Raw genomic sequence first — 15,947 nt, forward strand, 5'->3', positions numbered from 1 at the left:
TTACACCAAGGGGCATTATGTAGCAGGAGCCTTAAAATGGACAACGTCATGGATGTAGTTATCAAAGCAGTTAATGTTATTAGAGCCAAGGGACTCAACAATCGGCAATTTGAAACTCATTTGTCCGAAAGTAATATTGGACACGGCCTCCCCTACCACACAGAAGTCCGCTGGTTGAGCAGAGGGGCTGTGCTCAAAAGTTTTTATTTTCAATTACGTGCGGAAATTGGACTATTCATGAACGAGAAAGGGAAGCCAGTGGCAGAGCTGGATGACCCAGACTGGCTTCATGATCTTGCATTTTTGTTGCATATAACAGAGCACTTATCTGTGCTTAATGTTAACATGCAAGGCCGCAACAATTTTTTTATGGAATACTACGACAGCATTCATGCCTTTCAAATTAAATTAGGCCTGTGGGGGATGTAGCTGTCCGGAGCAACTCAGTTCATTTATCCTCTTTGCAGTTTGTGCGTGTCGCTCATGGGAATAATGACAATATGGACAGGTACAAGGACAAAATATCACGGTCGAAAAGTGAATTTCAGAATCGCTTCCAAGCCTTCCCTCAGCTCGAGAAGGAATTCTCACTATTTTGCTCGCCGTTTGCCGTCAACACAGCATCAGATGTGCCGGAGGAACTCCAAATGGAACTAATTAAAATTCAGTGTAACTCAACTTTGAAATACAGATTTGAGACTGTGGATCTGGACTCATTCTATCAATATCTGGGACCGATGTACCCCGAGATGACAGACTTTGTCTCAAAGATCCTTTGCATGTTCGGGACAAGATATATCTGTGAGTAGGCAGCTCCATAATGAAGATTAACAAATTCAAGCTGCGCTTGCAGCTGACACACAGACATCTAAATGACATTATGATAATCACAACTGCCCAGAAACTGGTCCCTAATATTGAGAGGCCGGTTAAAGCCAAGAGATGTCAGGTGTCTGGAAGCAGCAAGTGAAAAATTATAAATATTGAGTGTCATAATATTGTGACTCATTCATTTTTTGACTATTCTATTATTGTAAATGTGATTACTTCAATAAAAATTAGAGGCTAACTGTGCTCATTGTCTAAGTTTGATTGCTGGAAGCAGGCTAATAAAAAATTAGCTGCAGTTGTGTAGCCTACATTAACAGTTTGTTTCGTTAGGTCTACTTTTGTGTCTGCTAATGTTCGATTTCAAAAGGTTTATTAATGGCAAGGGTGTGGCTCCCAAAACAATCTTAGCTAAAAGAGCATCGTTTTTTTCTCTCTCTCGTCACAACTTTCTTGCAGCCTATGACTGTAAGTTAATACCAATAATAAAAATAATGCTTGCTAAGAAATCTTCTTCATAAGAAACGAAATTCGTAAAGTGAAACACTTTGTAGTTCTCGCAGAGACTGAGGCACATGAGAGCAGGTTGAAAAAACGGAGGCAACGAAAGCTGTGGGAGCACTCGCGTATTCACAGCTGATCCGGCCCGCATGAAGTCGCATTTTGCCCAATCCGGTCTGAGACCTAAGATAAGTTTGACACCCCTGGGTTAATATTTGAACAACACTCACAGACAAATATCACCAGAAAACCCGCGGATCCGCTGATATTTTATCAGATTGAACATTAACACAAACACTCACTGGATCCGCTCCAGACTCCGGAGGGTCAGTATGAGGCGGCGGAGGGCGGGGACAGATCGGTCTGTCAGAGAGTTATAGCTCAGGTTCAGCTCCATCAGTGATGGGTTCGTACTGAGAGCGGAGGCGAGATCCTCGACACCAGAATCTGTGAGACCGATATTGTGCAGCCTGGAGTTGAGAGAGAGAGTGAGGGTGAAGGACACAGAGAGACAGGAGACGGTACAAATCCCCAGTGTTTATCAGTAACACAGTTACTGATCACATTAATGTTCAGTGTTAGACACCCAGTGACTGTAAACACAATCTCCCACTGTCTAGTACTTACCACAGTGTCTGTATTTTACACTCCGGGTTCCTCAGAGCCGCAGACACCAGTTTCACTCCTGAATCTCCCAGTTTATTAACACTCAGATCCAGCTCCGTCAGTGATGGGTTCGTACTGAGAGCGGAGGCGAGATCCTCGACACCAGAATCTGTGAGACCGACATTCTCCAGCCTGGAGATGAGAGAGAGTGAGGGTGAAGGGCACAGAGAGACAGGAGACGGTACAAATCCCCAGTGTTTATCAGTAACACAATTACTGATCACATCACATTAATGTTCAGTGTCAGACACCCAGTGATTGTAAACACAATCTCCCACAGTCTGGTACTTACCCCAGTTTCTGTATTTTACACTCCAGGTTCCTCACAGCCGCAGACACCAGTTTCACTCCTGAATCTCCCAGTTTATTCGCCCCAAGTCTAAACATAAACAGACAAATTGATGAAGAACATGTTTTAAACTGTGGGTCTGAGGGAATGTCTCTCACTCGGCTATTTCAGCAAACATTAAACCCTCCAGTAAATCACTGATCGGAGTTCCCATCACAGTCAATGTCCCTCAATGCCCAGCTCCAGGGTATTAACCGAATGTCAGTAATATAGTCTGTCGGTGTGACCCTGTAAACTCCACAAATTCTGTCACGTTCCCAGTTGGTTAGAAAAATGTTCCTGATGTGAGAGGGTCAGTGAGTAACTGGGGAAATGCCAATTGGAGATGGTGGAAGAGACACCACCTGTGGAAAAGGGATAGGGAGACAAAACATGAAGGACGAAGAGGGATGGGGAAGAGAGATCCCACAGGAAGAAGGAGGTTGTGAAAGAGAGATCCCACAGGAGGAAAGGGATCAGGAAGAAATATCCCACAGGAAGAAGGGGGAAGAGGAAGAACCATCCCACAGGAGGAAGGGGGATGGGGAAGAGAGATCTCACTGGAGGAAATGGAATGAAGAAGAGAGATCCGACAGGAGGAATGTGAATGGGGAAGTGACAGAACACTGGATGGGGAGGAGAGATCCCAGAGAATTATACAGGATGGGGAAGAGAGCTCCCGCGGGAAGATTGATCCCACATGAGGAAGGGGGTTTGAAGGAAGGAGGATGAGTATGAGAGATCCCACTGGAGGAAGTGGGATAGGGAACAAACATTCCAGAGGAGGAATGGGAATTGGGAAAAGAGATCCCACAGGAGGAAAGGGGATGGGGAAGAGAGATCTATCAGGAGGAAGGGGATTGGGGAATTGAGATCCCACAGGAGGATACTGATGGGAAATGATAATCCCACAAGATGAGAGGATGCAGAAATAGATTGCACGGGAAGGGAACTGATGCCCACAATCTGGAGAGAAGGTGCGCCCATGGGGCTGGGTATCTGGTAGTGAGCATAGTCACTCAGATGGATTGATGGTGATAGAGAAGGGCAGGAGAGGACTATCACACAATGGTATTTCTTTCCTTCTCACTGAAACGGACTACTGACGATCTCTTGTCCCTCACCAGGAAGGGGGTGTGAATCTCTGACCCACCTGCTGTATTCAGTGTCGGTCTGGGTGTCAGTAACAGTGAGAAGGAACATTGTCAATGGACGTGTCACAGGCAGCGAGAAACACGGTCATTCCTGCGATTTACCACCATTAAACCAATGGCCGTTGTTCACTGATCTGATGAAGTCTCCAACATCCCTTCACAATGAACCACAGAAGATTCCCTTCCTTGGGGAGTTACTGACTGATCCCCTGGGCATTTGTCACAATTCTTCACTATCTGATTTACTACAGTTTTACACAAATTCCTTAACATTGAAACAAGAGAATGGAACAGTTTCATAGATCAGAGTGAGAGATAAATCAAGTTACCTCAACTCCTGGCACTTATGCAGCCCGGGTCCCAGCCGCTGGATTCCTTCACATTGAATTTGGCAGCCCTGCAGATTGAGGTGTTTTATTGTATTACAGAGACCGATGACATGAGACAGGACCGCGCAGTCAATCGGGGACATCGTCATTCCACTGAATGAAAGTGATTTCACAGACCCCAGAGTTTCGTGAGCCAGTCCATGATTCTGAGACTCAAACAGGTAGTGCAATGTGTTGAGGAGTCTCCTTTTACCAGCTTCACACTCTGTGTTTCCAATCTGGCGTTTAACCTCCTCCTTCACCCAGTCAATCACCCGGCAGGTTGCTTGATGAGGAAATGGACCCAGAAACTTCTCCAGGCCCCGAGCTGTCATTGGGGAGGAGAGACCAGCAACAAAACGGAGAAATACGTCAAATCGACCATCTGTCATGCTGTGGGCTGTGATGAGGAATTTCAGGATATCTCCGGGATGTGGATTCAGGAATTGTGCGATGGCAGCTACAAACTCTTGGATGGTGAGGTGTGGGAATGTGTACACCACGCTCCGGGCAGAATCCTCTCTCTCCAAAAGCTCCATCAGGAACCCGGACAGGAACTGGGAAGGCTGCAGATTGTAGTTGATCAAATCTCCATCTGTAAACACAATCTTCTTATCAAACACTCCTCTGAAGGCCATCTGACCTACCCTGTGTAACACATCACGGGGGTTCTCAATCTCACGGCCGTGATTTTTCAGGATGTTATAAATATAATAGGCATATAACTGAGTGATGGTCTTGGGAAGTCTCTGCGGATCCCTGACTCTTTGTGTGAAGAAGGGACCCAGTGCCAGAGCGAGGATCCAGCAGTAGGAGGGGTTGTAGCTCATGGTATACAGAATATCGTTCTCCTCTACGTGTCTGAAAACAGCTGCTGCCACTGTCTGATCTTCAAAATGGCTTTCAAAATATCCCTTCCGTTCCTCACCAACAAATCCCAGAATTTCAGCCCAGATCCCGATCTCCGCCTTTTCCAATAAATGTAACGCACTGGGACGGGTGGTCACCAGCACTGAACACCCTGGGAGCAGCTTGTGCTGGATTAAACTGTACACAATGTCAGACACCTTGCACTTGAATTCAGGGTCTGTGCATGCGTACTGAAGTTCTGTGCCTCTCCGACTGTTGGCAAAATTAATATTGTCATTGAATTCATCCAAACCATCGAATATGAACAGCAACCCCTCTGGGTTCTTCCAGACCTCTCTCAGGATATTCCCAAAGTAAGGATACTGATCCAGAATCAGTTCCTTCAGGTTAATTCGACAGTTAATACTGTTTAAATCGCGGAATTTGAAACTGAAGACAAACTGGAACTGTTGATATATTTTCCCCGTTGCCCAGTCATAAACAATCTTTTGTACCATTGTTGTTTTTCCGATCCCCGGGACTCCGGCCACTGCTGACGAACTCCCAGATTTGGATTTACTCCGGGAAAAGCTGCTCTGGAAGAACTGATCAATCCGGATTTTCTCCAGCTCTCTGCGGAGATGTTTCTCTCTCCACTCCTCGTGGTCTCTGCCTCTTGCCAGCAGCTCATGTTCCACCATTCTCCGATCTCGAACAGTAGAAATGACCGTGAGCTCAGCGTATCGATCAACCAGCTGGAAAACCTTCACCTTCTCCCTCATCAGGATCGTGTTCACTCTCAGCGTTTCAGTTTGTGCCCGCAGAGTCTCCTTGTGTTTCTGTTGAACATCTTCCATGGGAAGAGAGAACATTGTGAAAATGTTAAATAGCTCATCTGATAAAGAACTTTATAACTACATTCCAACATTCAGTGTTTGAAATTGCATGGAGTAATTCAATGCTTCCATGGATATTAGGACAGAAAGTAAAACTCTGTTCACAGACACCGGAACTGACAGTGATGGATGTCCCAGAAAATGTCCAGTCCTCATATTCTGGCATGAATTATTTGTGAAGGTGAACATTCCCCTGATATCCTATTCCAATCCTGACTGCACTCCCGTTACAACAACATTTCACTGTATTTAAAGCATTGTTTGCATCATTAACAGACGATAGGTTAATGTTAATCTGGTGGGGAAATATGGAGAGCAGGACACTCTGCATTTTGGCAAAGCTGCACACTAGGGGGTTACAGATGTCCACTGCTCTTGTATGAAAATTGGAGCAGAATATGTTGGAAATACTCAAGTCGGGCATCATCTGTGGACAGGATCACAGTGAAGATTCGGATCGATAGCCCATCGGAACGACAAGAATGAAAATGCATATTTTTCAGTCTCAGTGATGGAGGAGCGGAGGAAAGATGGAAAGGAATCTCCGTGAATGGCAAAGACCATAAGCGTCGTGTGTGTGTCGAGAGGGTGGTGAAGTCTTGGCAACTGTTACTGATCAGTCTGGCCGGTGGAGTGTGGGGCACTGTATTATGATGCCTCCGCCTATCAGAGTCGACCATGGATATTGTGTCCCAGCTGACTGGATACGCAAGACAGGACACTCTTCCATTTGTTAACTTTCTTTTCTTATGATAGTTTCTTCATTTTTATGGCTTATGTTTTCATTTCTGTTCAGTGATGTGTACCCCTTATCAGAATTACATATGCTTGTACGGAGTGCTGAATCCTCCTTGCGTTGATGAAAATATATCCTTAGAGCTAATTGTGGATTTCAGTAATGGCAAGATGAGGGAACACGACACACCAGTCCTCAGAGAGATCTGATATGGAAAGAGTAAGCAATTTCAAATTCCTGGCTGTCAATATCTCCGAGTGTCTAACCTGGCCCCAATATATCGAGGCAGCTACAAAGAAGGCACAAAAGCGGCTATATTTCATCAGGAGTTTCCAACATCACTCGAATATTTCTACAGGTGTAACGGAGTGCATTGTAACTGGCTGCATCACCGTCTGGTTCATGGGGACTACTGTACAGCATCGGAGTAAAACGCACACTCAACAATTCAGGAACAACTTCTCCTCTGCCATCCAGTCTCCGAATGGATATTGAACCCATCGATAGTGACTCACTAATCTCTTTTTTTATTTCTATTTCTACACAACTTATTTAATTTAATTTTATAGAATCACACAAATATGCGTAGCTATGCTGTATATGGTTTCTTTGGAAATTAGTACCATTATTTGAATTAATTGTGTTAGCTTTAGTGATGCAAGAACTAATTTCCGATCATCCCTGAATAGCTGTGTCAAAGTATAATCTGTTCATTATTTTTTTCTGATTTGATACCTGCTTTGTGCCCATTTCAGTAAATTAGACAACCATAGTGGGCTTTGTAATTCGCTCTGGAAAATGTCTCCATTTATTTTGATAACAGTGGTTGTTCCCCGGTGGTTGTTAATATGGCGATTATTATAAGTCACTGCTTCATCAGATGTTGTAGAAACTTCACAAAGATTGGGTGCATCTTATATATATTAGGAACTTCTCTTATACACGCGAGGGACAGAATCAAATGGTTTTTGATAGACAATATAATATTGAAAGATTTCGGCTTTCCCCAGGGCTTGCTATAGAATTGCATAATCTATTATCAGTTGTTCCTTAAATCCGTTCACACCCAAACTGTATTCTTACTACACTTCTGTATGTTTGTTGTGGCTATCTGTGTGTGGTAATTAGTTACGAGATGTATGATATTACAATATTATATGTAAAATTGTCTTGTCATTGAGAAGCCAATAATAACATAGTAGGTGACCTTTCAATCGTCTTATAAATGCAGAATTCAAGCTGTCCTTGAGGCTAGTGGTACATACATTCAGCCTTTTATATCTTCTGCCCCATGGGAATATGAAAGAGAGAATGTTTGAGGTGGTTTGGGGTTCAGCAGCGAGGTTTTGGGCGGGGGAAGTAGCATTTTGCCAACCTGATTGTGTTCTTCGAGGAGGTGCCAAAGGTGATGGATGAAGTTACACATGGATATTGTCTGCTTGGATATTATTTGGGTGTTTGACAAGGTCCCACATGGGAGGCTCATACAGAAAATTAACATGCTTGATAAATGCGGGGAATAGCCCTTGCTGACGGGGAACCACACTGGGAGAAACTTCTTTCACTGGCGGTGGTGAATCTGTGAAATTATTGTCATAAACAGCTGAAGATGACAAGTAATTGAGTGTATTTAAAATGCAGGTCGATATTTTCCTGATTAGGAAGATTGTCAACGTTTACTGGGATAATGGGGTAGAGAGGAATTGAAGAGCAAATTCACTGAGCCGAATGGCTTAGTTCTGCTCCAAGGTCTTCTGGTTTGTTGGAGCATCTGGAGTATTGTACTCACTTCTGATTGTCCAGCTCTTGGAAGGATTGGAGAGGGTGCAGAACAGATTCATCAGGGTGTTGCCTGGATTCGGTGGCATGTGCTACAAGTAGAGGTTTGATAAACTTGCTTTGTTTACTCTGTTTACTTTATTTATCTGTTGATAGAATAGAGATCTGACAGAGGTGTACAAGTTTGAGAGATAAGAGTTTGTGTACACAGCCTGTATTTTGTTGTTGTTTTTTTCACATATGACAGGTATCTAATACCAAAGGGCATTTGGTTAGGATGAGATGGGGTAAACTTACAAAACGTGGGTATTTTTTTCACAGTGCAGTGGGTTCCTGTAATTTATTTTCTGGGTCATGTCGGAGGCAACTATGATATACATTCTTCTAGATGTACACATGAAATGTGCAGGAAATGTAAGGGTACGGTCAATAATATAGAAGAGAACACCAAAGTAGTTTCGTAAAATTGAGAGGGTCGCTATCGGATAGCTGGAAAATGATGTTGCAGATATAGTAACGGGTGAAGAGGAAATGCCAGACAAACTCTGTGGAAGTCACTAGCGAAATTACAAAATGTAAAGAGCATCAGCGGACAGAATTGATTGCAACTGCTATTACGAAGGAGAAGGTGAAGTATCTGAAGATAGAAAAGTCCCCTGGACTGAACGATACAGTATATCAAGACCCTGCTTGGGGTGTGTGGGCATTCCCAGAGCGTTAGGACATGGAGTGAAGGCTTCACCAGGGCCACCAGCTGGATTAGTGGAAATATGCATGGTAGAATATTCAGGCTGCAACGGGATATTGTACCCTGAACCAGAGATCAGCGAATGATTACTGGTGAACTTTGATTCCCAGGTTCTATCAAGTCACAGTCAAACATTTCAGATCTGATTTGAACTGGTTCAAACTGAGTTTGAACATCACTCACCTATCAGGCCAGAGGGTAATTCAGATAACCCTTGGGCAATGTTCATGTATTCTTGTGGATCAGGACCTGTTTAAATCAAAATAATGTCCATGAAAATAGAACTAATATAATTAAAACTGTTTATTACAATGTGTCTTTGTGTTCAGTGTGTGTTTTTAACGTACCGAGCTCCTGTATTTCCCTCAGTATTCTGTCCAACTTTGGTAACTCAGACCTCCATGTCACAAAGGATTCCCACATCGCCCTCCGGGCCTGGGAGCCTTTGCCATTTACCAAACTGAGGAAGAGTCTGGAACCCTCTGTCCGGTTTCCTTTCTCTGTCAGTTCAGTGACTTTCTACAAAAGGAAACAATGGACTTATTGTGGAGCAGACAGACAGATATAGAGAATGTGCAGGAAACAGTAACTGAATGAAACTCTAAATCTATATTGTGTAAGAATAGGGATTTACTGACACCCTGCAGTATATTCAACATGATTAATTTACTTGTCCATCAATGTGCAACATTACGGCAAAACGATGCCACAACAAGAACGGAAGAGGGGGAGAGTGAGAGAGGAAAAGAAATGGATGGCGGGCATCACTGTATCGTTGCTGAAATAAGATCATTGTTGGGTGCTTACATCTATGGATACATACTTAAATGGTTGGGTTGACTCTGTTCTCTTAGAAAAATAAAAGTCCTTATAAAGAGGTGACATCGGACTGGACGATGTAGCTGTGAAGAAACTGCACAGGAAAAATTACTCTGATGGAACAGTAACCAGGTTGTCGGCTACAAATTCCAGTGGGAATTTGAAGAGGCATGTAAAGAGGTCAATGTTAAAATAGTCATGGGGAATTTCAATATGCAGGTAGCTTTGGAAAATCAGGTCAATGCCAAGTGAGGGACTTCACAGAATGCCTCTGAGATGGCTTTTGAGAAAAGCCTGTGGTTGAACCCACTATAAGAAAGGCAGCTCTGGAGTCTCTGTTGTGTATTGCACCATATTTAATTGGGGAGCTTAAGGTAAATAAAGAGGCAGTGATCATAATATAGCAGAACTCACACTGCAGTTTGAGAGGAGAAGGTAAAAGTTAGAGGTATCCGTATTACAGTGGAATAAAGGAATTACAGAGGCATGAGAGAGGAGCTGGGCAAAACAAAAATGGAAGAGGACACTAGCAGAGGCAACAGCAGAGCAGGGATAGATGAGGATTCTGGGAGCGATTCGGAAGGCGCAGGTAGAGGTACATAATCCCAAAGATGAAACATTATACCAGAGGGAGGATGATCAACCGTGGCTGACGAGGAAGTCAATGCCAGGACAAAAGCAAAGGAGAGGGCATAGAATATAGAAAAATATAGTAGAAAGCTGGAGGACTGGGTAGCTTTTACTAGACAGCAGAAAGCAACTAAAAAGCCGTACGTAGAGAGAATATGAATGTAGCCTGGCTAATAATGTAAAATAGCTTACCATTTTTTGGATATATATGTCCTTTTAGGACAACCTATTGATTTTTGGTGTCATGAGATATCAGCTTTGTGAGTGGTAGTTCATGTGTAAGCAATCTTAATGTTTTCCCAGGAAGTTACCGGGAAAGTTGTTGAACCGAAGGATGTGTGTGTTGTCTACATGGACTTTAGCACGGCATTTGACAAGGTTCCGCAAAGGAGTGTGGGCAAGAAAGCTCAGTTCCTCAGCATTCAAGGTAAACTGGTAAACTGGATTGGACAATGGCTTTTCTGAAGAAGGCAGAGAGTGGTGAGAGACTGTTGCATCTCTGACTGGGAGTTTGTAACTCGTGTGGTGCTACAGGGATCAGTGCTGAGTCCGTTGTTGTTTGTCATCTATATCGATGATCTGGATGAAAATGTGGTTAACTGGATCAGTAAATTTGCGGATGACACCAAGAGTGGGGACGTGTGGTGGAGAGTGAGGAAGACGACCAAAGCTTGCAGTGGTGTCGAAACCAGCTAAAAAATGGGCTGTAAAATGACCGATGCAATTTAATGCAGACAAGCACAACATACAGTAACCGGTAGGGCACTAAGGAGTGTGGTAGAACAATATATCCGGAATACAGGTCCATAATTCATTAAAAGTGGCGACAAAGGTAGATAGATCAGAAAGGATTTGGCACACTAACCTTCATAAATGAAAATAGTGAGTACAGGAGATGAGATATCATGTTGAACGTGTATAAAGCGTTGGAGAGGCCTATTTTTCAGTATTGTGTGCAGACCCGATCATCTACTTATAAGACAGATGTAAAGAAGGTTGGAAGAGTGGAGAGAAAATTCACAGGGATGTTGCCGGGACTGGAGGACCTGAGGTATAAGAAAAGACTGAACAAGTCGGGCTTTATACCTTGGAATGCAGAAGATGAAAGGGTGATTTGATAGAGGTACACAAAATTATGAGGGTCACAGATAGGGTAAATGAGGGGAAACTTCTTCACTCAGAGGGTGGCGAGAGTGTGGAAGCGGCTAGCAGCGCAAGTGGTACAAGCGGTTAAGAGAAGTCTGGATAGATATATGAATGATAAGGGTGTAGAGCGCCATGGCCCAGTGCAGGTCATTGGGAATAGGCAGTTTCAGTAGTCCGGCATGGAATAGATGGGCCAAAGGGCCTATTTCTGTACTGTACTTTTCTATGACTATGACAAGTCAGCCACTCATTGCTTGGGAATTCAGACAAGCTGTGCTGTGGTTAGCAGGTTTCCCTCGCTCAAGTACAGCAGTGAAGCCATTTTGCCCAATTTACAATCCGACAGTTTAATATTCATCCTGGATTAATGAACTGAGGTGAATTTGACCGACGGTACAGGTAAAATACAAAATTAATTTTAGACTGACTGCCTGTTCAACAGTCCAGATATGCAGTCACTGTTCTTATATCACACTGATAAATACAGCAGGTATGAGAGGAAAAGGTGACGCTGAACCTGCAGTTTCCAGTGCTCCCCACCTTAACAGCTGAAACCAGATCTGTTGGAGTCAAGTCAGAGATCAAAGTCTCCATTGTCATGTCGAACTCCTAGAACGTGCAGGAGATTAATATTGATCACTATTCCCTCTGATATCAGCAGTTCAGTAACAATACACTAAATACACTCACCTCATTTTCTTCTCTGCTGAGATGTCCCTCCTTTGTCAACATCCAACCGAGTCTTTCAACCTTTTCTTCAATCGCCTGTTTGAGTCTGTCTCTGTAGTACTTTGTCAGTTGGTACAGTCGATACTCCTCCCCCTGTGCCAGGAGGTCGGAGATTGTAAACACCGGCTCTGCGAATATAAAAACCGACCCATCAATGCGCTGGGCATGACGTTACCAGAAGGACCACATTCACTAGAAACCTGTCTCTACCACCGTCCCACCCACTTGCTGATTTCAGTTTAAAATGGGCAACAAATGTTGGGACTGTCAATGATAGTCGCTTCCCAGAGATACTCTCTCCATCCTGGTGAGTACTTTTCCCATAACTCATATCCTAGAAATACTCTTTTATCCAGACAGCTGCATTTCCTCCGATACACATCTTGGAAATCCTCAGAGCAGGTAGCACATTTCCTGTAGTGGGGTAACAGGTGCCTCACTACACCACATGCACCACATCAACACATTTTCCCTCTCTGACCAGCCCTCCAACAAGGAATCACATTTACCCGCTTCCTACCTCATTCTTTGAACACATCACCCTCATATTTCACTCACCTGCTCCTTGTTGGGCACTTGACAATTCCGTGTTTAATGAGCTTCCCAGCTGACCGTCAGTCGCCTCACTTGTGCTGGTTCCAGGGTCCTGATTGGTGTCTCTGACGTCACTGTCTCTGGGCTGAATTTGCTCCTCCTCCTCTGCGGCCGGACCGCATTCCATTGGGACATTGCTCTCAATCTGACCCTGCTTTGGTACCTTGTTTCCCGTGTCCCGATCATCTTCCCTCGATGATCCGCCTGGTAAAAACCGCTTGAGTACTTTCTGTACCCGATTTAATTTCCCACCTGAAGTAAATGATGAATAGCAGGTTTAGAGTGATTTATACTCGAACAAGCATTCACAATGGGTGTCTGCAATAGAGTCGAGACTCCGCAAAACCAGAGTTGGAGTGGGACTGTGCTGGTGAATGTGAACCACACCTCCTGCCAGGTGACCATCCTGATAAGCCGGTGTCTGGACACATCCACTCCCAGAAAAAGAACTGGACAGACACAGTAACACTGATCACCGAATACACATTAGTTGAACAGACTGATAACCAGAGGTTATTACTGGAACGGCATCAGGTGATAGCGGGAATTATCACTGGGATTATCTTTCCCATACATGAATCTCTCTGGATCACAAAATGTCCAGTCACCTGTGTCACTCACAGACAAGCCACTGGATTACTCATGGTCAAATCCTCCAGATTAAATGTTCTCCGTTTGCTTTGTCACACACTGTCTTATCCCCTGGGTCACAGAATGACTATTGCCTTGAAACGAACAATGTCCAGTCTCCTGGGTTACAGACTGACCATAACCTTGAAGTCCATGATGCCTGGTCCCCTGGGTCCCATCCCGTCTCCTGGATAATGATCGTCAGGGAACAACCGTACAAATTATTGGCAAATGGAGAGTCTTGCGTGCAGTTCTAGTAGCTAAACTTAAAATCTCGCTTTTGCAGTTGCTAATCTATAGGATGGACGTGACTCAGCTGGAAAGAGTGTAGAGGAGATTGACAAGAACATTACTGGATGGGGTTGTTTGGTTTTTGTGTTATATGGTTCGGCTGGGACAGTTTGCACCGGATCATGGGAGCTTTAACGGTGCCCTTACACACGTACATAAAAAAAATCATGGTGTAGGTAGGGCAGATAGTCACAGTCTTTTTTCCCAGGTTAGGGGAGTCTGAGACTCGAGGGCAGAAATTTAAAATTATGTATAAAGTGAAAAATTGGCAGTTACCACAAGGTATCCAAAGGTTGTTTAAAATGAAAAAAAGTCGTCATGATTTAAGAGGAACATGTATATTTCAAAAACAAAGGATAAGTCCAAATGTAAAAAAATCATTGTATTTCAGTCGGAGGGGGCAACAGTTGCAGTAAGAATTAAAAAAAAAAACATTCACCACATTCAACAAGTTTAAAAAACTATTTAAAAATAATTTAATGAACAAATATAAAAATACGTGATTTTAAATGAATGGGAGTAATGTAAATAAATGATACTTGTGTCATAGTCCAGTCCGTGAAGTCCGCGTTTCGGCTCACGGTCCGGTCCGTGGACTCCAGACTCCGAATCTTCAGGCTGTCCCTTGTCTCATTTGGGGCTTTATCGTAGGCACCTGATTCTCGTCATTGATCCGGGAATTTAAGTGGCCCTGAGTTCGAGTTTAGGTGCTGGTTCGTTTTGTCAGTATCCAGTCCTTATCTCTGTGTGGTCCGTCTCGTCAGTATCCTGTACTTGCCTCTGTGTGGGTTCGTCCCATCGGTATCCGGTCCTCTCTTCCTTGCCGTTACCCTACGGTGGGATCTGACCCTCCCGGTCCTTGCCTCCGTTGGGTAAGTCAGGTTGTCATTGCCGTTACCCTGAGGCTGTACTGTTTCCTTCCTTCCCTCCGACGCCCTGCCTGGAGCCTCGCCTCTGCCTCTGCCTGGGGTCTCGCCCTGTATGGAACAGACTGTCCATTTTCACGCATTCGCTAGGTAGGTCCGACCGTTTGGCCGCTACCTAGCGTTGGGAACTGTCTTGCCGTGTTCAGCGTTCTGTGTAATGAGTCCCTGCACTACGTCCTGTACCCAAGGAGGGGTCCCGGCTCGGTGTACCATGTTCCTGTCTCTCCTTCGACTCTGTGTTCTGCTTTCCTGCTCGCCCTCGAGCAAGGCTCAGTGATCTGCGTTCCTGTTCTTCCTCGACTAAGGCTCTACGTTCCTGTCTCTTCCTCGGCCAAGTCAAGGCTTCGGGGTCTCCTACAGTCCCAGTCACGTCCAAGGTCCTTGTCCCATCCTAGCCACGGCTTTGTGTTCTCATCTTGTCATGTGCCTTGCCCTGTAGCCACGTCTTGTTCTCGCCTGGTTCTGGAGTCCGAGCCCGAGTCAAGACCCAGGTTCTGGGTTCTTGTACCGTCTCTGGCACGGAGTTCAAGCCCAGGCTCCTGGTTCCCAGTTCTATGTCGGTTCCGCTATCCTAGTTAAGTCCTAGCCCAGGACCAGAACCCTGTGTCATGTCCAGCGTCCTTTCTTCCTCACTTCCCTTGCTTCCTTCTCACGCCTACTCCCGTTCCTGGAAGTTCAGTGTCTGTGTCTTGCTTTTGGGTCCACTCCCAACACCCACCTTGTGACACTTGGAATTGGATTTCGTGTTAAAAGATGATGATTTTTTTTTGATGTGACGATTGTCTGCAAATCTGCTTTTTGTATAACAAGCTGTAGCTTCAGCCTCCGCCCTTTCGGTCAGTTTTAAAGAATATCTATGTTTTCTTGTTGTTTTTTATTATTTAGTTTTGTCTTATGAAATCATCGTTGAACATGATGTTTGTTTTTTTTTTGGTTATGCTTGTACTGACAGAAATAAAATTTCTTTCATTCATTCATTCAAAAGGGATTGAAGGGGCATTTTTTCCACGAGGTGGGTGATGTGTATTAATTATGTGTAGCCAGAGGAGGCTGTGAACACAAATAAAATTACAAAGTTGAGAAGACGTAAGCAGGAAAAAGGATCGAAGAAGTCTGCAAGGGAAATCTGGGAAAAGTGGCTGGGAAATCGGGCAAGCTCAGAGACATTTAAAACAGTATGAATTAGCTGGGACCTGTGTCCAGGCTGTAATCTGTGTTTTATTCCACCCGGAATTACAGAGTTGAGCACCATCACAATGCCTACAGGAAACAGAGACAGCTGGTCATTGGTTGTACCAGGTCTCTCATCACAGATACTGGGAATTTAAA

The 15,947-nt window shown here is 44.3% G+C and overlaps 2 protein-coding genes across 3 annotated transcripts in view; both read right to left on the bottom strand.

The window, feature by feature from the left end:
- Nucleotides 1-15,947, bottom strand: part of LOC140721129 (NACHT, LRR and PYD domains-containing protein 3-like) — a 752,838-nt gene that overhangs the window by 681,907 nt on the left and 54,984 nt on the right. The gene's annotated exons all lie outside the window — the stretch shown is intronic.
- Nucleotides 1-15,947, bottom strand: part of LOC140721127 (NACHT, LRR and PYD domains-containing protein 3-like) — a 301,993-nt gene that overhangs the window by 264,544 nt on the left and 21,502 nt on the right. The window contains exons 3-10 of one of the 2 annotated variants that reach the window (XM_073036002.1): nucleotides 12,736-13,023; nucleotides 12,139-12,305; nucleotides 9,201-9,372; nucleotides 9,037-9,102; nucleotides 3,807-5,544; nucleotides 2,288-2,374; nucleotides 1,957-2,127; nucleotides 1,632-1,799 (exon numbers count right to left, since the gene is read on the bottom strand). In XM_073036002.1, coding sequence (XP_072892103.1) covers nucleotides 1,632-1,799; nucleotides 1,957-2,127; nucleotides 2,288-2,374; nucleotides 3,807-5,544; nucleotides 9,037-9,102; nucleotides 9,201-9,372; nucleotides 12,139-12,305; nucleotides 12,736-13,023 — 2,857 coding nt within the window. The remainder of the gene's footprint in view (nucleotides 1-1,631; nucleotides 1,800-1,956; nucleotides 2,128-2,287; nucleotides 2,375-3,806; nucleotides 5,545-9,036; nucleotides 9,103-9,200; nucleotides 9,373-12,138; nucleotides 12,306-12,735; nucleotides 13,024-15,947) is intronic. The other variant, XM_073036001.1, reaches the window with a different exon arrangement.

This window comes from Hemitrygon akajei, unplaced genomic scaffold (genome assembly GCF_048418815.1).
Source record: "Hemitrygon akajei unplaced genomic scaffold, sHemAka1.3 Scf000050, whole genome shotgun sequence".
Lineage (NCBI taxonomy): Eukaryota > Metazoa > Chordata > Chondrichthyes > Myliobatiformes > Dasyatidae > Hemitrygon > Hemitrygon akajei.